At 50.9% G+C, this 20188-nt stretch overlaps 1 protein-coding gene across 3 annotated transcripts; it reads right to left on the bottom strand.

The window, feature by feature from the left end:
* Positions 1 to 4287: 4287 nt before the first annotated feature.
* On the bottom strand, positions 4288 to 13966 carry ZFP41 (ZFP41 zinc finger protein). Of its 3 annotated transcripts, none has more exons than XM_068526214.1 (2): positions 11871 to 13966; positions 4288 to 10636 (listed from the first exon to the last, which is right to left on the bottom strand). In XM_068526214.1, exon 2 carries the CDS (start codon positions 10451 to 10453, stop codon positions 9857 to 9859), a length of 597 nt encoding a protein of 198 aa, XP_068382315.1. In that variant the 5' UTR covers positions 10454 to 10636; positions 11871 to 13966; the 3' UTR covers positions 4288 to 9856. The 3 variants fall into 3 exon arrangements, with proteins under 3 accessions (XP_068382315.1, XP_068382316.1, XP_068382317.1); XM_068526215.1 differs by having other exon boundaries at positions 12440 to 13966; XM_068526216.1 differs by having other exon boundaries at positions 13437 to 13966.
* Between the last annotated feature and the right edge of the window lie 6222 nt (positions 13967 to 20188).

The following is a 20188-nucleotide window of genomic DNA, read 5'->3' as shown; positions in this document are numbered from 1 at the left end:
CGAAAGCTGCTTCTCCTCATTTTCCAGCTTCTGAAACCTCCAGCCGACAGCGCTTACTCTTCTCTCTCTGGCCTCGTGAATCTTCTCTTTAGCCCTTCGCCTAAGTCACGGATCTAACTCGGGTCCCCACCCTCAGCATCCTGGGCTCTTTAGCCCTTCGCCTAAGCCACGGATCTAACTCGGGTCCCCACCCTCAGCATCCTGGGCTCTTTAGCCCTTCGCCTAAGTCACGGATCTAACTCGGGTCCCCACCCTCAGCACCCTGGGCTCTTTAGCCCTTCGCCTAAGCCACGGATCTAACTCGCGTCCCCACCCTCAGCATCCTGGGCTCTTTAGGACGCTGAGCAGCTTCCCTGCCCCCCGCAGCTGACAATAGCACCTCCCCTCAGTTGTGACAACCAAAAAAATGTCCCCAGGTGTTGCCAGTGTCCCCTCCTGAGGGCAGAATCGCCCCTCGTGAGAACATCTGCTCTAAGAGAGGCAAAGTGAGCAGGGGCACAGAGGGGAGGACTGACAGAGCACGTCAGAGCTCAGGACCTGAATGGGGTGCTTACAGGGTCTGGGGGCAGGCAAGGGCACGTCACACTGCAGGCATGAAGCAACGACAGGGCCTAACTTTGTTTCCCAGATAAAAATGTCCCCCTGCTTTTTGAAAGTTCGCTTTACACCACTTTGCCTTTACAAGAGACCTATGTTAGTACCTGTTTTCCGACAAATCCAAACAGGATTTTAGCTGTTTTTGAATAAAGCCAAAAAGTGAAAACGGCGCTCAGCATTTGTTCTGCAGCAGCTGCAACCGAGGCAGCGAGAGTGGCCCTGCCAAGCTCCTTTGGAACTACACTCAGCACCAAGCTGCCAGGGCTGCGAACCGCGTCTGGGGGTGTCTGCGCTTCCTCTCGATTTGTCTTGCGCGCCGTGAGCAACATGTGTCCTAACAAGGTAACTAAGTGCCTCTTCGCTTTATGCCATTTCGGCCTTGGAAGGTGTCACAGGAACGCTCTGCTTTTGGATAGCAGGGGAACCTGTATCCAGGCTGAGAGAGGCGGTGTCTATTGAGGGACACGGTATTTTGCTGCAGCAAGGGGTCACGCCCATCCTAAGTTAGCACATTCCTTTTCTTTTTTCTTTTTTTTAATTTTACTTATTTTATTTTTGGCTGCGTTGGGTCTTCGTTGCTGCGGGCGGGCTTTCTCTAGTTGCGGCGAGTGGGGGCTACTCTTCATTGCGGTGCGCGGGCTTCCCATTGCGGTGGCTTCTCTTGTTGCGGAGCACGGGCTCTAGGCCCGCAGGCTTCAGCAGTTGTGGCTCCCAGGCTTCAGTAGTTGTGCCTCTTGGGCTCTAGAACACAGGCTCAGTAGTTGTGGCGCACCGGCTTAGTTGCTTTGCGGCATGTGGGATCTTCCCGGACCAGGGTTCGAACCTGTGTCCCCTGCATTGGCAGGCGGATTCCTAACCACTGCGCCACCAGGGAAGCCCAGCACATTCCTTTTCTGATTTGTGTGTTGGTCTCTTACAAGTTTGGTTAAGATGAGGTGGCCCCCAAGAGACGCATCCAGAGACAGTGACCAGCTGGGACTCTGGCTCTGCAGGCCTGGGCCAGACCCTGAGCTGGGAGATGGTCTCTCCCTTGAGGCAGTGGCACCTCCCTGGGGAATCTTGACTGTGGGGAGAGCAGCTGAATGCAGTGAACAGGTCAGAACAGATGTTTATTGTAGGAGAAAACAAGATCCAGAGGCAGCAGGATAAGGAAGCACTGAGATGCCCAGGGCATCTGGGAAGAAACGTGGGGACCAGCGCAACACCCGTCTGGGTTAAGAGAACACCGCGTGAAAAGCAAGCCCCGGGAAAGCGAGGCGAGAACAAAAGAGAACATCTACCCCAAATGTAGACCACACTTGCTTTCCACGGACTGAAGGATGTGACAATAAAGTAAAAGTTCAACAAATTTGACTAGTTGGAAAGTTGCATTTCTAGGACTAAAAATAACAGTCGGAAACACTAGACAGGGGAAAGCGTCTGCCCCAGCACGGGCCCAAGGCCACCCGCTGTGCATAGGCGTTTATAGCCCATGGCCACCTCGGTCCCCCAGGGGAGCATGAGGAGACCAGCATCCCCAGTGCTGAAGCTCTCCAGGAAACAAACACGCAGTAACACCAAGAGGCAGGACACTAAAGGCAAACAGGACCAGAATGCTGCGTGGGTGAGGCTGCAGGGACACAGGCCACGCGGGGCCGCAGGGAGCTAGCAGGTGTGTCGGGCGTACCTGACACCGGGGCCGCCCAGTGCCGGGATCGCTGTGGGCACTGGGGCCGGGGCGCCGGGAGCTCACCCCGAGGGACGGCTGTCCTCAGGCCTTGGAAACCCCCGTCCGTGAAGTCTGCAGCGTCAGCCTCGCCCTGTGGCCGGGCCTGGATCCTGCAGGGGCTCTGGTCAAGGGGGGGGACCTCCGGCTCCCGGGTTCGCTGACAGGTGGCTGAAGTTTGTGCGGAAGCAGCCAGGAGACAGTGAACTCCGAGCTCGGGGCAGGGGCCCTTGAAGGCACCGGCTGCCTCTCAGAGCACAGCCCTGACCCCAGGCAGTGGATCCCGGGTCACTCCCGCCCTGTCCCCTGCCATTTCCCGCTCTGGTCCCAACACTGCTTCCTTGGGCCTCGGAGACACCCGCTTTGCCCCTCCATCTTTGCTCAAAGAAAACCCCACCCTCACCGCGACCTCTCTCTCTGATGCTCCAGAGCAAGTGCCCAAGTGCCCCAGCACCAGGGGCTTCCATTGCAAGCAGGGCGACTCGGAGCCCTGGCCTTGCCGCCAGGGCCCAGGCCAGCCCAGCGTCACTCTGCAGTGCGTCTTGGTGTCTAGCTCACCGGCAGAAGAAAGGAATGATCACATCTTGGTGCCCAAAACGGGGACAGACATGAGCGGCCATTAGAAATAAAGCCCAGGTGACATGCTGGTGCCCAGAGCCTCCCCAGGGCTGCAATGGACCTGGCGAGGGCGACCTGGGCCGAAGCCCATCAGCCCCACCTGCTCTGTGGCCCGCACCGCCAGCTTCCCTCGGAGCACAGGATCTGGCACGAAGGACCACAGACGTCACGTCCCCGGGACATCCGCAGGTGTCCCCACGTCCGTTCAAGGTCCTCTGTGCCTTCGCTCTGACGCCAGGTCATGCCGTCCCAGCGCTCTCCGTGCTGGCCCCGGCAGCGGGGAGCCTGCGCGGTGACTCAGGTGCCCTGACGTGTTTTCTGCGGTCGCTGCTTTAACAGTTCTCCTGTGTTCAGCGGGGAGGGGACACCCTGAAGGGCATTTGTCGGGACAAGCTCCGAAGCCAAGGAGGTTCTGACTTGGCCGGCAGCTGCTTCCACCTGGAGCCTGTCCTACAGCTGAGGGAGGGGAGCTGAGCGCCTCAGAACCTCCAGACGGTTCCCTGCAGTTACTTCCCCTTTTCATCTCACTGCTTTCACAGGGCCTCTCAGCCGAAACACTTCCCTCCACCTCCACCTGACCCGATGGCAGGCACTGCCCGAGTGTCTGCTGCCCGGCCACCTGCCCTGCGGTGACAATGCCTGCCCTGTAGTGACAGCCCTCCGCGCCCCGTGTCCCCGCACGCCCCTCCTGCTGCCTAGCATGTGGACCGCAGGGGTGTCCTTTCTCACCATGGCCTTTCTCTTCCCTTCCTTCTTGATCTCTGTTCCTCCCTGGAGCTCAGGATTGTGGAAGTTTTGCTAGTTTTGAGGTTCCTTTTTATGCATATTTCATCAGGAACTTCTTGCTTTGGGGCTGATCTGCTTTCACAACCGAAAAAGGACGAGAAATACCTTTTGAATAAATAAAGAAGTGCAATTATCACCTGGTTGATAATTGGAAATTATCAACAGTTGGGAAATAGCCAACTGTGTGAATAAGGCCATGGCTCTGGGCACATGGACACGCGGACACTGGTATTTGGTGGGGATAACAGCCACGGGGGCTGGAGGAGAGCAAAGTGGGGAAGGGGGCACGGGCTGTGGCTCAACCCGTGTATCCCACCCTGGGTGGCAACAAGATTTCAAGGAAAGTGCTTCAAAACTTGGGACTTCCCTGGTGGCACAGTGGTTAAGAATCTGCCTGCCAATGCAGGGGACACAGGTTCGATCCCTGGTCCGGGAAGATCCACGTGAATATTAACAGTGATGGCAGAAACTCTGTACTGCTCTTGTTTTCAAACAGAATGCCGTTTAACATTTAACCTTAAGGTTTAATTTGCTATAGTTTTTTTTTCTTTGATTTTTATTTTATATTGGAGTATAGTTGATTTACAATATTTTGTTCATTTCAGGTGTACAGCAAAGTGATTCAGTTATACATACATATATGTGTGGGTATATATATATATTCTTTTTCAGTTTCTTTTCCCATATAGGTCATTACAGAGTACTGAGTAGAGTTCCCTGTGCTATACAGTATGTCCTTGTCAATTATCAATTTTTATATATAGTAGTGTGTATATGTTAATTCCAACCTCCTAATTTATCCCTCCCCCCCACCTTTCCCCTTTGGTAACCGTAAGTTTGTTTCCTAAGTCTGTGAGTCTATTTTTCCTTTGTACCTAAGTTCATTTGTATCATTTTTTTTTAAGATTCCACAAATAAGTGATATCATATGATACTTGTCTTTCTCTTTCTTACTTCACTTAGTATGATAACCTCTAGGTCCATCCACGTTGCTGCAAATGGCATTATTTCATTCTTTTTTTATGGCTGAGTAATAGTCCATTGTATATATATATACCACATCTCCTTTACCTATTCCTCTGTCAATGGACATTTAGGTTGCTTCCATGTCTTGGCTATTGTAAATAATGCTGCAATGAATATTGGGGTGCAGGTATCTTTTGAAATTATGGTTTTCTCTGGATATATGCCCAAGAGTGGGATTGCTGGATCATATGGTAGCTCTATTTTTAGTGTTTTGTTTTTTTTTTTAAAACAGGAATGAAGAGAATAATGCACTTTGTTCATCCTGTTTCTTATTTTTATTTTTATTTATTTTTGTCTGTGTTGGGTCTTCGTTTCTGTGCGAGGGCTTTCTCTAGTTGCGGCAAGCGGGGGCCACTCTTCATCACGGTGCACGGGCCTCTCACTATCGCGGCCTCTCTTGTTGCGGAGCACAGGCTCCAGACACGCAGGCTCAGTGGTTGTGGCTCACGGGCCCAGCCACTCCGCGGCATGTGGGATCTTCCCAGACCAGGGCTCGAACCCGTGTCCCCTGCATTGGCAGGCAGATTCTCAACCACTGCACCACCAGGGAAGCCCTCTGATCTTTTGTTGTTTTAGAAATGCAACAGATTTCTGTGTATTAATTTTTTATCGTGCAACTTTACCGAATTCATTGATGAGTTCTAGCAGTTTTCTGGTGGCATCTTTAGGATTTTCATGTATAGTATCATGTCATCTGCAGACAGTGACAGTTTTACTTCTTCTTTTACAATTTGGATCCCTTTTATTTCTTTTTCTTCTCTGATTGCTGTGGCTAGGACTTCCAAAACTATGTTGAATAAAAGTGGCCAGCGTGGACATCCTATCTTGTTCCTGATCTTAGAGACAATGCGTTCAGCTTTTCACCACTGAGTATGATGTTAGCTGTGGGTTTGTCCTATATGGCCTCTATTACGTTGAGGTATGTTCCCTCTGTGCCCACTCTCTGGAGAGTTTTCTTTTTCTTTTTTTTATCATAAATGGGTGTTGAATATTATCAAAAGCTTTTTCTGAATCTATTGAGATGACCATATGGTTTTTATTCTTCAGTTTGTTAATGTGGTGTATCACACTGATTGATTTGCGAATATTGAAAAATCCTTGCATCCCTGGGATAAATCCCACCTGATCATCGTGTATGACCCTTTTAATGTATTGTTGGATTCGGTTTGCTAGTTATTTTGTTGAGGATTTTTGCATAATATCAGTGATATTGCCTGTAATTTTCTTTTTTAGTGGTATCTTTGTCTGGTTTTGGTATCAGGGTAATGGTGGCCTCGTAGAATGAATTTGGGAGTGTTCCTTCATCTGCAATTTATGTCGTCTATGCATCTATGAATTTATGTCATCTATGAATGCAATCTGTCTGGTTAGAGGATTCTTCAGGCTATTTCCTCGAGTTGGCTTCAGTAACTCATCTTTCTTCTATAACCCACTTCATTTGAGTTCTCACATCTCTTGGTTTGACAGTTTATCCTTCTAATCTCTGATGTATCTGCCATTATCCTCCCCTTCTCACTCCTAATAGCTCCTTTGCTCCTTCCTTCTCTCTTTCTGGATCCCACTGCCAGGGAATGTCAATTTTCATAGTCCTGTCAGAGAACCAACTTTTATTAAAAATGCTCTCCATGGTATCCATTCCCATTAGTCGTATTAATTTCTATAATTTATTTCCTCCGTTCTACTTTGAGTTTATTCTGTTGGCCTTTTTTCACTTTTAAAGTTGGATGCTTAGCTTGTTGATTTTCAGCTCTTCTGCTGGTCACATAAGGCTACAAATTTCCGTTTGGCTTTAGTTGCACCAGAAGTTCTGGCAAGCTGTATTTTCATTATCATCCAGGTTTAAGTATTTTATAACTTTCATTACATTTTTTTCTTCCCTCTTTTAAAAAATTTATTTTTGGCTGTGTTGGGTCTTCGTTGCTGTGTGCGGCCTTCCTCTAGCTGCGGTGAGTGGGGGCTACTCTTTGTTGCAGTGCGCGGGCTTCTCATTGCGGTGGCTTCTCTTGTTGCAGAGCACAGGGGGCTTCAGTAGTTGTGGCGCGTGGGCTCAGTAGTTGTGGCTCACGGGCTCTAGAACGCAGGTTCAGCAGTTGTGGTGCACAGACTTAACTGCTCCGTGGCATGTGGGATCTTCCTGGACCAGGGCTCAAACCCGTGTCCTCTGCATTGGCAGGCGGATTCTTAACCACTGTGCCACCAGGGAAGCCCATGTTTTTCTTCTTTGCCTCAGGCTACTTAGAAGGTTTTCTTTTTCGGGAATTTGAGTTTCATTTGAAGAGCAATAGCAAAAACAAAAAACAAAAAACAAAAAAAACCCAAAAAAACCCCATCAAAATAGATTTATCTGAAAGGTTTGGGTTCAGTGCTTGGTGGTGATGTGGTTTCATAATGGTTAACTCAGAAGGAATGGGAAGTGAGCCCGTCTGTCTGCGCCAAAATGACAGGAGGCAAAAAAGACGGTGGACTGATTTTAGTTTGATTGTGTGATTTATTTTCTCATGTCTCTCGTTTTCCTGGTTGATTTCATTCTCTTGAGAGAGGGACTGACGGTTGTCTGCTTGCACAGCCACCTCTCATGCCTGTCCCCTCATTAAGGACACTAACACGTGACCAGAGCTGACAGCGGCTGAACTGGGGGTCAGCACGACACTGAGGTCACACACAGTCACTGACCAGGTTGAGCACTGTCAGTGCCTCCAAGTCACCTCTGAGGAACCATAGGCACAAGGAGGTGAAGGACGGGCCGAAGGTCCCACATCTCCAAGGCACGAGGGTCGAGTCAGTAACCCCTGGCTTGAGAGACTATGCTCTTTGCCACCTGCTTCCTCTCTAGAAGACACCAGATTAGAATGCTTCTTCTATCAAATTGGCGAGATTAAAACCCATCTGCTGTCTGTGCACTGCTGGGGCACTTATGCAGCACACCCTGGGGGAAGGTATTTGCCAGAATGATCTCCCTGTCAGCTCATTTCTGGCAACTGGTCCTGTTGGCCCTAAATATGGAAAAGATGTTTACTGCATTGTTTATAATGACCTAAACTGGAAACAGCCTACATGCCTTTGTTAGGAGACGGCTAAGTCAACTTTTAATTTAATGGATCATTATGCAGCCACAAAAAATGCTTCCCATTGGTATTAACGTGGAAACATAATAACATAGAAAACGATAATTTTTCTATAGTACATGTGATGTGTTGTAATTTATGGTACATTTATACAATATTTTATATATAACAATATATCCATCATGGTATATTATAAACCATAATAAATAAAAACCAAACCAAACCGAAGCAGATGCAGACACCCCTGGAACGTGTCACATACCCTTCATCTGGGACCGGCCAAATCCAGCCCACTGTCTGCTTCTGTAAGTAAAGCCTTATTGGCCGTTTCTGTGCTGTGACTGCTATTGCATGTCATGGCTGAGCTGAGTTGTGGCAGAGACCTTATGGCTACAAAGCCAAGAACAGTTATTATCTGTCCCTTAACAGAAATGTTTGTCAACCTGCCAATGTGCATTGTTGTTATTGCTTCTTTGCTCAGCCTTTGAGAGCAAACTGCAGACGTCATGACCCTGTGGCCCTTAAGACCTCAGCATGCATCTTTCATGACAAGGACGTTGTCTGGGATGGCTGCAGGCCATCAAACCAGGGAGCTTTGACACGGATGTGCCCCCCCCTCCCCTGTGGACAGTCTAGACCCAACGTTTGCCAAATGTCCCAGTGACCTCCCTTATAGCAACCTTTCCCCACCCAGGATCACAGGTGTGTTTTCCCTAAGCCAGACCCTGGCACCTGTTTGAACAACTTTGCCTCATCACATCTCCAGTTCCGGGGCTGTGAGAGCAGGATCACAGGTCACACCTGGGGCCTGCCTGTCGGGGGAGGAGGAGGGCCTGCCGAGCTGTGAAGCGGAGGTGCCAGCTCAGGCAGAGCTGTTATAACGTCGTAGCTTTTAGAAAGAACAAGAGTAAGAATCTTAACCTGGAGGGATGTTTCCACTGGGAGCACTCTCTCCTGTCTCCTGATGGAGGAGCCCCCAAGACCAAGGCCATTATTAGTTTTCTGGGTCCAAAGAGCTGAAAATGTAGGTATCAACATTTTCCTGATAAAAAGCCCTATTACTTCCTGGATGACAGTCACCTCACCCCTCTTATACTGTGCTGAAATTCTGGGACAAACCACACCCCCGCCCAGGAGAACATGGAGGCCCATCCAGACCACTCTTGGAGGGAAGCCAAGGGCAGGCACAGCATGTGGATGTGAAGGGGGTAGGATGGAACCTGGGGGCCAAGCACAGAGAAGTGGAACTAACCTGAACGGAGAGCTGGCCCTGGGGGGCAGGCCCACCGTCTCGTGTCTGAAAGGCCGCACGGCAGGCAAAGGCTGCATCCAAGCTGCCATCAACATCCCGGGGCCCCACATGGCCAGGGCAGGAAGCTCCCACAGTGGCAGCATTTAGTGTCCTGAGTGGTCCACCTGTTAAGTCAGGCTGCTCAGCTGGGATGATGGCTGATGTGGGAGGACACACAGAGAGCCCAGTTCCTGGGAGCAGGGGCCAAGTTCAAGGAATGGTTCTCCAGAGAGGAGGGAAGGCAGAGGACAAAGCACAGCACCGCCGCCACAGCCAGCCAAGGGGACAGTGGGGTCCCCAGTGCTCACTGTGGAAGCACTGCCATCCAGCTCAGGGCCACAGGCCTCCTGCCAGGCTGCACGGAGGTGGACTTGGGACCCAGTGGGCCAAGGGTCTGCAGCTCAGTCTTCAAAGGAGCCGGTGGGAGGGCCGAAGCCAGCATGGGAGTCACAGGCGGAGGCGGCAGTGGGAGGTGCTGGCCGTGCTCGGGTCTGAAGCCTGTTCCCTGGACAGCAGTTTGTACACTTGCCTCCCTGGTGCCACAGCTGCAAGGAGCTGCCTTGTTATCATGATGTCTTGCCCTGGAGATTCTCTAGACCAGAAAGGTCTCCGGCCACACTGGTGTTTGCTGACCTGGCTGGGGCGGTTTTGCTGGTGACGGCAGGACCCCCAGCCCGATCAGATGCCAGGGGAGGAGGACCCCCAGGCAGGCCTGCCAGGACAGTTCTCGCGGGCACAAAGCTCCGAGTCTGGATGGCTTCCCCACGCTCAGTGCTTCTTCCGTGGGTGACGTTTCCGATGGCGAATAAGACATGAGCTGTAGGCAAAGGTTTTCCCACATTCCTTACATTCGTACGGCTTCTCTCCAGTGTGGGTTTTCTGATGTTTTAGGAGATTCGACCCGCAGTTAAAGGCTTTGCCGCACTCACTGCATTTAAAGGGCTTTTCTCCGGTATGAATCCTCCGGTGCTTGGTCACGTCGGAGCTGTGCCTGAATGTCTTCCCGCACTGGGCACACTGGAACGGCTTCTCTCCAGTGTGGACTCTCTGGTGGCGAACGTGATCCGTCTTGTGCTTAAAGATGCGCCCACATTCGCTGCATTCGTAGGGCTTCTTCCTCTGGAAGGGAGTGAACACAGGAACCCCCTCAAAGTCATCTTTAAACGAAGCATTGAAGGCGTCAAACATGTGTTCCTCGTCCTCACGACTCAGGCTGGGTTCCTTACTGTGCTTTTTGGCCAAAGTGGATCTCTGGTTTGGCTTCTTTTTCCTAGATGCTTTATCTTCCTTGGGAGTGTCCTTCTGCACACGTACTTCTTCCTCTGGGGTCTGTGCCTTCTTTTTTTTGCCTGTGGGCTTTTCCATCCTTCTTGTCCCCAGGAGAGAGGAAGGACCACTGGAAGCCGGCAAGGGCCAAGGAGAACGACCAGCAGCAAAATTCTCCAGCCTTACGAATTTCCTTGTAACTCCACTTCTTCAGAAAGGTCTTGCTTTAGACACAACACTGTATTTTTCCAAGCTGGTAACTGCAGTTCTGGAACAGAAACTCTGCAACAAAGAGAAGAGCACCAACAACCCTTCTGAGGCTGGAGAGAAACAAGACCATGAACATTAGATTAAACGAGTGTTTGGGAGGAACACAGCCGTGAGGTCTTTGAGCGCTGAGTTATGAAGGGACAGATGGGCAGGGAAGGGGTGGGGGAGGCATGGGAACACGGCCCCCTTCCCTTCCCTGCTCACGTATCCCACCTGGACATCTAACGAGTCTCAGGCTGGACATGACCAAACAGAGCACTTATTTCCCAGAAACCCACCCCCGCCAACCTCACTGTTCCCAGTTTTCCTCATCTCAGTAGATGGCATCGTCGTTTACTCAGTTGCTAACCAAGGAATCCTTTTTTTAAAAAATTAATTAATTAATTAATTAATTTTTGGCTGCGTTGGGTCTTCGTTGCTGTGCGCGGGCTTTCTCTAGTCGTGGCGAGCGGGGGCTACTCTTCGTTGTGGTGCATGGGCTTCTCACTGAAGTGGCTTCTCTTGTTGCGGAGCATGGGCTCTAAGTGCGCGGGCTTCAGTAGTTGTGGAATGCGGGCTCAGTAGTTGTGGAGCATGGGCTTCGTTGCTCTGCGGCACGTGGGATCTTCCCGGACCAGGGCTCGAACCCGTGTCCCCTGCACTGGCAGGCAGATTCTTAATCACTGCGCCACCAGGGAAGTCCCAACCAAGGAATTCTTATTCCTCTGCCAGGGTCCAGTGTCTCCACACCTGCGTCCAGTAGGACTCATGTGTACCATGGACCAACGACTGCCGCATGGTCCCCAAATTGGAGTTTTCCCCGCCCTTTACTTCCTCCTTCTCCACTTCTTGTATTTGGGACCAGACAACGTGCTTTTGGAGTTACAGGCTGTGGGAGCCACATGTGACCCTCATGGAAGGTACCTCCCATCACCTGGAGCCTGGATTCTGAGCTGGATGAAACTTGCTCCCACCCTCACGCTGGCCCTCCCTTGGGTCCATCCTCCACAGAGCAGCCAGTGAACCCCCATCACATCTCTGCCCAAATCCCCACTGGCTCCCTTCACACTGCTGCCCCTGTGCTTCCCCACTCCCCCAGCCATCCTTAGGTTTGCCACACATTCCTTCCTGCCTCAGCGCCTGGCTGCTCCTAGAAACAGGTCCTGAGAGGAGGTGTTGGTGGTGCTGGCCCCTCACTCATTCAGAGCTCTGCTCTGAGGGCCCTTCTCAGGCAGTCCTCCCTGACCCCACTTGCTGGTTCCCTTACCCGGCTCCCATTCTCCTTGTGGCACTTAACTGGAGCCAACTCATCCACTGAAGGCCAAAACCCCATGGAACCATCAACTACGATCTTGCTTGCCTTGTCTAAAAAATATGACATTCTCTGTCTCTAATCCCATCTAAAAGAATCCCAATTTCACCACGAATTCAAACAGGAATCAGTCGGTCCCAGTGACAGGTCAGGTCCAGGTGCTTGTAGAAGCATCACCAGCATGGCTCATGTTTCATTGGTTAAGAACCTTCATCTATTTCTTTTTCGTATTATTTCTGAGCTTCATTGACCTGCCTCTTTCCTCAGTGCTAACTAGTGCAATTCCAGGATAAAGCCTTGACAAACTTCAGGCTCTTTAACCGCTAGCAAAAGAAATCCTCCTCAAGATTAGGAGAAAGCACTTTCCAAACAAAGCAGATCGTGTTCTGAGTCCTCAAATCATCCCTGAGAAGACCTCCCATGGCCTGTGCTGGTTACCCGATCTACTGGGAGGTCCATATCCTGACAGGCTTGTCTCGCCCTAAAATGTGGTGCTCTGGGTGATAATGTTCCAAGTGACATACGTTTTGAGGTACAAATGCTTTGAATTCCCTTTAAGTTAAAGGGGGTACTTGGGCTTTCATCCACTCTCCCATGCATAGAGGCAACGCATAAAATGACTGGACAGGTTTCCCAACTTGACAAGAGTTTGAGAGTCTGGTTTCTTCTAAATGCAAATGTTTAGATACACCTGACTTGGTTTCAGGTAAACGTCCTTCTCTGAAGGCTCTGTTGGAGGGAGCTTCTGGGAGGAGGCTGCTCTCAGCATCAGATGACAGCCAGAACTGAGGGCGACGGAAGGCCACCTAGGCTGAGCGAAGCATGCACAAATACGGGAGCATCTCTGCTGGGGAGGTAGGCGGAACCAGGGCAGAGGCTCACGGCCCCAGTCAGCCAGGCTGGAGTTTGAGCTCAGGTGTAGTGTTAGTAGGAAACAGATGAAAACCAAGAACCAACAGGAAAGTGCCATCAACCCTCTAGCCCAGGGCTCTCCAGGGAAGGTGTAAACTCAGCTTGGCTCTGTGCTGACCCACTTGATGGAGAGGGGTGGTCCTCGAACCCTCTGAGCCTGATAACTGCCGGCTGTGCTCCAAGAACTGTTCCCCCACCAGGACTCCTGTCACTCCACGTGTGGCTTGTCACTGATGCGGCAGTCTCCCGATGAGGCGAGGGCTCTTCAGGGCAAGGATCGTGTCTTTTTCATCCTTGAATCCCCAGTTACTTGACTGTAGCCTGCACATACTGCTGCTCAGGAAACATTCTAGATAATCGTCTTGTCTGCCTAACTCAAGCTGGCAGGTGCTTAATGGCAGAGACTGGACGTACTCACTTCTCGAAGTCCCGTGCACACCAAGGAATAAAATATTTAATTATTAAAAGCGGCGTAGATCTGAGGTCATTGTCTTGGTCTTTTCATTTCACAGGCCTGTAGGCCTGGTGACTGCTACAGCCACGCAGAAAACTCAATCCACCTTGCCAGAGCAGACGAGAACCCTGGCCTAAAGGCCGGGGTGCTGGTACCTGCTGTGCGACTTCAGTGTAGCTCCTTCACTCTCTGTGCCAGGCCTCTTGTAACATGAAGCTTTGGGTATCCCCCTGCAGCAGGACACTCCGTGGTAACCTCACTTGTCCTCAGAAGCCGGGGTCTCAGGGAGAGACTGGATTACTAGTGGTGGGAGATACAAGGGCAAATATGCACCCAAGCAGTCTGTGGGTCCCGGGCCCGCCTGCGGGCCCGCAGCGGTGTCGAAGCCGAGGAGAGGGCGCCTGACAGAGCCTCGCCAGCCTTGGACCCGGGGACTCCACCTCGATCCGCACGGAGCTGGTCTTCGAGCCTCGCCCTCCTCCCCGCGGCGCCCAGGAGCCGAGAGAGGAGTGCCGTTGCTCTGGGCGGGGGGCCCACGCGACGCCAGAGGGACCCAGTGAATTCCTGCATGGAGGTTGGGGCGGGCGCGCCCCTCGCAGCGTTCCCGGGCCGGGAGGGACGACTCGTCGCCGAGCCCCGCCGCACCCCAGCTACCCAGTGCCGGGAAGCTGCACAGTCGAGCAACCCCGCCCATGCGCCGGCCGGAAAGGCCCGCCTCTGGCTCCGCCCCTTCCTGCGTCGCTCTAGGAGGCGAGGGCTCGGGCCTCTCTGTGGTGCTCCCGGGAGGGCTCCGCCCCTCAGCTGGTTTCCCATTTCAGGCGATCCCCGCTGGCCCGCCCGCCCGCTCGCCTTCGGTGCCCGCAGGAAGTGCCTGCTCCCAGCCGGCCGTTTCCGGTGCCGCTCTAGGTGGCGAGGCCCCAGCATCTCGGTGGTGCGCCACGGAGGACTCCGCCCCCGAGCCACCTCCTCCCACTCTGCTGGGGTCCCACACGCCCCCTCACGCAGCCACCGCCCCCTATTAGCTGCACCTCAGTCACCTCTGCACCCGCTCCCTTACTCTTGTGCCCCCTTACTCCTGTGCTCCATCACTCACTTCAGCCCCCCTTCACTCCCCCCACACCCCTTCCTTCTTCTTGTGGCTCCCCCCGCTCACCCCAGCCCCCTCCCTCACTCGTGCCCTCCCCGCCAGCCACCTGTTTGAGTTCCTTAGAGGCAGCAGGCACGCTGTGGCGTGCGTTCAGTTGCACTGGCCACTCCCTCTGCCTGGGACACTTGTCCCCAGCTGTCTGGTTGGCTCACTCCCACTTCCGCCTGCTGAGAGCTCACCTCCTAGAGGGAACCCCTGACCACTGACTACCCTGTGTGTATTAGTTTCCTGGTTATCACAAGGTTAGCAGCTTAAAACAATACGTATTTGTTATATCACAGTTCCTGTGGGACAGCAGTCCAGCGAGTCTTAGGTGGTCCTCTGCTCAGTCTGGCAAGGCTGCGGTCATGGTGTCCGTGGGCTGTGTTCTCAGCTGGAGGTGAGACTGTGGAAGGATCTGCTTCCACACTCATGTGGTTGTTAGCAGGCTTCCTTTCCTGGTGGCTGTGTGACTGAGGGCCAGCTTTTTCTGGGCTGTTGGGAGGCTGACCTTAGGTCTTAGAGGCTGCCCACAGTTCCCTGCCATGTGGCCCTCTTCATGCTCCTTCAGGGTCAGTGGAGAGCCTCTGGCCCCGGTCTACTGGGGTGGAGTCTCATATGACCTAACGGTAGGAGCAGCCTTCTGTCACCCCTGCTGTAGTCCGCTGGCTAGGAGCACGTCCTGGGTGCTGCCTGCCCTGTTGGGGGTCACATTCTGTAATACCACAGCATTCTGCCTCTTTCTCCACCTTCTGGCCCTCACCCTTCCCTGCATTTTTTTCATAGCAGATTCCACTTTCTAACATACTGTGTAATTTCCTTATTATTGTGTTTATTATGTTCATCTTCCCTTCCCACGCCAGAAAATCAAGTCTTTGGGGGTGCACGGTTTTGCTTTTTCTGGTGGGGTCTCATTATGTGCAGTGCAACGAATGGGCACTTGACCCTGATGTCACCTAGATACAGCCTTCTCCCACGTATCTCTGTTTCTAGCCCCTGCTGTCCAGCTCTCTCCTGGACTTCACCCTTGCAGGAGCTTTAGGCACCTCAATTTGAAAATATTCAAGACCAAACTCAACTCTGCTTCCTTCTTTGTTGCTACTGTCAACTTCAGTAATATAATAATAGCCAGGTATTTTACCAGCAAAAGCAAGTTTATCTGGGAATAGCCAGAGGAATTGCAATTCAGGAAATGCAAGCTATGGTGGACCATAGGCAAATCTAGAAGGAAGGAAAAGGGGGGAGTTGGGAGGAGCCGGTCCCACAGCACAAGGGATGGGATGCTGGTCCCACACACGCCGGGCGTGAGAGCTCCCCCTACATGCTTGAGAAGTCCCCTTACCTTGGCCCTCCAGCAACCTGCTGGCCACCCTCTTGCCACCGCTTGCCCTTCCATGAGACCCTAGCAAGTAGTGTACGTTTCTGCAAGGCCCGGGCTTCAGGCCCTGAGCTCCCCTGCACCTGGCATACCCTCCCGCCTTCCTGCACCTGACTGACCTGTCCTCCAAGACTCTGCTCAGTTCAGCTCTCATTGTGTGCTTCTGTCCTACTTTTGCAACTTTATGTGGAGTTGTTCTGCTTGTGCGTCTGTCTCTACACATTACATACCACCTATGACTTGGATCAGCACCTACCTTATTCACTTTTGTATCCACAGGACCCCAAACACGGCCCAGCCCAGAGCTGGTGCAGAATCAATATTATTGAGTGACTGATGGCTGGACAGAGAGAATGCGACTGAGAAGAAGCAGCACAGCAGAAAGAAAGGCATTCTCCTGTCTCTGAGGAGAGACACAAAGCTTGGCCTCCTGGTGGCCCTGGTGGCTCCCTCCAGCCCCCCTTTGGTGGCCAAGTTGGTCCACCAGGAGCTCCAGGTGATGCCAACAGCATTGGTGTGTAAGGTCTGGTCAGAGGCCATTTCCCCAGCCAGGAAGCCCTGCTGTCACCCAGACCTGTCCCCCCCCCCTCACCACCAGCTGCCCTATAAATATGTACAGCAACACTGGGGGATGAGGGAGGAAGGGAGTCCTCTTTCCATGGGGGCAGCCTCTGTGAGGAGGAGAGCTGGGGGACTTGGAGATTTTTCTGGAGCATCCTTTGCTCCAGGCCCCTGCCAAATGCTCAGAATGCTCACCTTCCAGGATATCGGCTTCCTTCTCGGTGGGGCGCTGTAGCCCGGGCACCTGCATGCAAGGCGCATGTGTTCTGATGTGGGGGTCATGGGTGGGGACCCAACAGGGAGAAGAGAATTCTAGGACACGAAATGGCACATGGGAGGCAAGCTTGGCTCAGCAGGAAAGAGCTGTGCTCACCTAGATTGAATGTTATCCTAACTTGTACTGTCGCCGATACACAATCAGGGAGATTTCCCACCTCCTTCTCTCCCACCTCCTCACATTTTAGAAGTTACGTTATTTCTACTTGGTCAGAAAATACATATAAAGTACGTTCTTCCACTCACTTTTTTTTTTGGCCACGCCACGCGGCTTGCGGGATCTTAGTTGCCCAATCGGGGATTGAACTTGGGCCACAGCAGTGGAAGCGTGGAGTCTTAACCACTGGATGGCCAGGGAAGTCCCACCACTCACTTTTTTTTGATGTTAGATCCAAGGCCAGGGCATTAAATGATCACACCATCCATGTTTTTTTGCTGAAGTTCCTGTCATCTCTTGGTTGGATGAAGCTTCTGGTACATCCCTCCTGTTGGGCTCAAAGGTACAGGATCCCTGAGCTCCTGTAAGATCACAGTGTGAGTGGATACACAACCCTTGGTTCACAGTTTCCTTTCTTGCTTTTTTTGAAACTTCTGCTCCATTGTCGCTTTGCTTACTGTTGTGGATTTTGAGAAATTTGATGCTGGTCTAATTCTTCTGCTCCTGGAAAGTATTTGACCTTTTTGCCTGGGAACCTTGACTTTTTCTTTATCGTCAAAATCTCATAGTTTTTCTAGGTGGTCTCAGACTTGGTCATTGTGGCTTATGTTTTCCTGGTACCTAGTGATCCCTTTCAAGATGTAGATTTAGGTCTTCTTTTATTTCCAGAAACTTTTCTTGGATTATAGTTTTAAGTCTTAGTTCTGTTCCATTGTTTTATTTTCTTCAGGAATTCCAGTTTTCCATACATTATCTCTCCTTTGCCTGTCTTCCATTTTGATCACTTTCTCTCTAAGACTTACTTCTTCATTTTAAAATTCTCTTTGTTATTTTCCTGCTTTCCTTATTAATTACATTCAAATCTGTTCTTCCTTGTGCATCTTGTCATTCAGTCTTCATTTCTGATTGGTTATTGATTTTTCTTCTATGTTTTCCTGAGTTCCCTTATTTCTTCCTGCTTTTTGTTCATTTCTGTTCTGATTCAAGTTTTTTTTCCCCTTTGTTTCCATATCTCCAAATACTTGCAGATATTTGATTCAGTTTGGAGTTACAGTTTCCTTCTATTTTGCTATTGGTTATTTTGGGAATTTTCATGAGCTGAATTGTTTGATCCCCATTTTCTCTCCCTTTGCGTAGTGGTTTTGGAGAGATGGTGAGCTCACCCCTGCATTTCTGTGTACAGAGGTATGGGTTGTTTTACAAGATTCCTAGCCCAAGAGGGACCTCTTGTGTCAATGTAAAAAAAGCATAGTTTCGTTACCTGATGGCTTTTGTTTGTGGAAGAGGGGTGTCAGTGGGGAAAGGATGTGTGATGTTTGATTTTTGAAAACTTTCTTTTGTCTCACAGGATCTTAAATTCCCCTTCTTGCTTCTTGTTTTACAGGTAACTCAAAGTTCAGATGTTTTCTGTCTTATAGTTATGTCTAGGGCATGAGTTTTCTGTCATTTTATTTGTTCTTTATTGATATTTTGAAGGAAATGTTAGAAGATTCAGATTTATGCTGCTGCTATTACTTCAACTATTCAGAATTTCCTCAATACATATTTTTGAATGAACAATAATAGCTGATGTTTACTAAGAGTTTATTGAACGTTCTAAGCATTTTACATGTGTTATCTCATCTAATCCTCACAGCAACCCAATGATTTAGGTACTATAACATCTCCATGACATGGCTGAATAAATTGGGGAACAGAGAAGTCAGAAAATTTTCCAGAGATCGTAGAGCTAGTGCGTGCAGAGCCAAGCTTCTGACTCCAGAGCTTGCATTCTTAATCATCATACCACACACACACACACACACACACACACGCACAATGACTGTCCTCAAGATATTGTTAAGTAAAAAGAAAGCAAGTTTTATTATAAAAGCAAACAATGGCTAAAACAAAACCTATATTCATGTATTTGTTTCTATATGTCCATATGAGAACGGAGTAATGTGTGGAGGCACACACACCAGGCTAAGGGCCAGCAAACTTTTTCTGTGAAGGGCCATCTAGTAAATATTTTAGGCTTTTCAGGCCAGATGGCTTCTGTTGTAGCTATTCAGTTTTGCCCTGGAAGTGTGAAATTAGCCACAGACAAAATGTAAACAAATAAGGTGGCTGTGTTTCAGTGCATCTTTATTTACAAAAACAGGTAGCTGGCGGGATTTGGCCTGCAGGATGTAGTTTGCTGCTCTATTAACTTTGGCTACCAGATGGGGTATATGGAGATGAAGCAAAATGAGAGGGAAGGTGAATGGAGAAATAAAGTTGTGCCGAAGTGGAAAAAAGACACACTATAATATTAAAATAGAGATGCAGAATTAACTGTGACAAGTCAAAACTTAAGTAAGCATATGGATACATGAAAACGTAATTTGATTAAGCAATGGGGTTGTGGACATATTTGGTCTTAGATTTCTGTTGTTATTTTAATGCTGCTGTGAAATTTAATGAACAGAAACATCATTTAAAATGGAGTCAGGAGGCCAGAACGGGGGAGCTCTCACACCCTGTCACTCCACCTCAGTTGCAGACCCAACAGGAGGAAGGAAGATTTTCTCCCTGCCTGGCAACAGCTCAGCCAATGAAAAAGCACTAAACTTCAACTCCCAGTTTCCTCCAATGGACTCTGTTTAGAACAGCCCCTCCCAACTCCCCTTTGGTTATTTTGGGAATTTTCCCAACTCTGAGGCTGTGTTCTGTCCGCACAGCTTCTCTTTCATTGTAGCTGGTGGTTCACAAGCAGTCTGGAGCTGAGGGCTTTCCTGCAGCTGCCGCACTCAGAGGTTTCCTGCCTGAGGCTGTTCTGAGGTTGGGGCTTCATGGGGCTGCTCCTCTCCAGGACGCCTGCTCTGCAGGGCTGAGAGCCCACGTGCCACCGCCCCTGCCACGTACCCTGGGTTTCTTTCTGGGAGGATTATGAGGCTGAGTAAGGGGGCACCCCGAGGGGAGGTTTTTCCACGTTACTCCAGCATAGCCCCTGCCCCAATTCTCCAACTCTGGGTGCCCAGAGCCACCCTGGTCCCATGGGTGAGGGCGGCTCTGGTCTGTTCAGCATCCTTGACACTGAAACACACTTCTGCATCCTCAGGTGGGCCTCCCCCCAACCCGCTCTCAGGCAGGAGCCCTTGATGTGTGCAGGCCTGACGTCTTCGAGTGACATCGCTGTGACTCCCCTCCCTTCCGGAGAGTTCCTGGTCGGACTGTGTGCCTGGGAGTCGGTGGTCTCGCTCAGCTCCCACTGCTGACCAGTCCCCAAGTCCATTGGCTTCTGCAAACCCCGGTGGTCATTGGAGGGCGCCGCTGGGTCTGTCCAAGGCTGAAGGCCGGGAATCTCTGTCCTCAGGAATGTCCTGCTTTGGGGTCACTGCTTCGTCCTCACCCAGTTCTCATGGTCGCGAACAAGGACAGGAAATGC

This window comes from Eschrichtius robustus, chromosome 17, assembly GCF_028021215.1.
Source record: "Eschrichtius robustus isolate mEscRob2 chromosome 17, mEscRob2.pri, whole genome shotgun sequence".
NCBI lineage: Eukaryota > Metazoa > Chordata > Mammalia > Artiodactyla > Eschrichtiidae > Eschrichtius > Eschrichtius robustus.
Note: the sequence above shows the minus strand (reverse complement) of the source record. Positions and strands in the feature narration are given on the sequence as shown.

Coding starts and splice junctions, on each gene's coding strand:
- ZFP41 (XM_068526214.1), bottom strand. CDS start 10,453: ATGGAAAAGCCCACAGGCAAAAAAAAGAAGGCACAGACCCCAGAGGAA.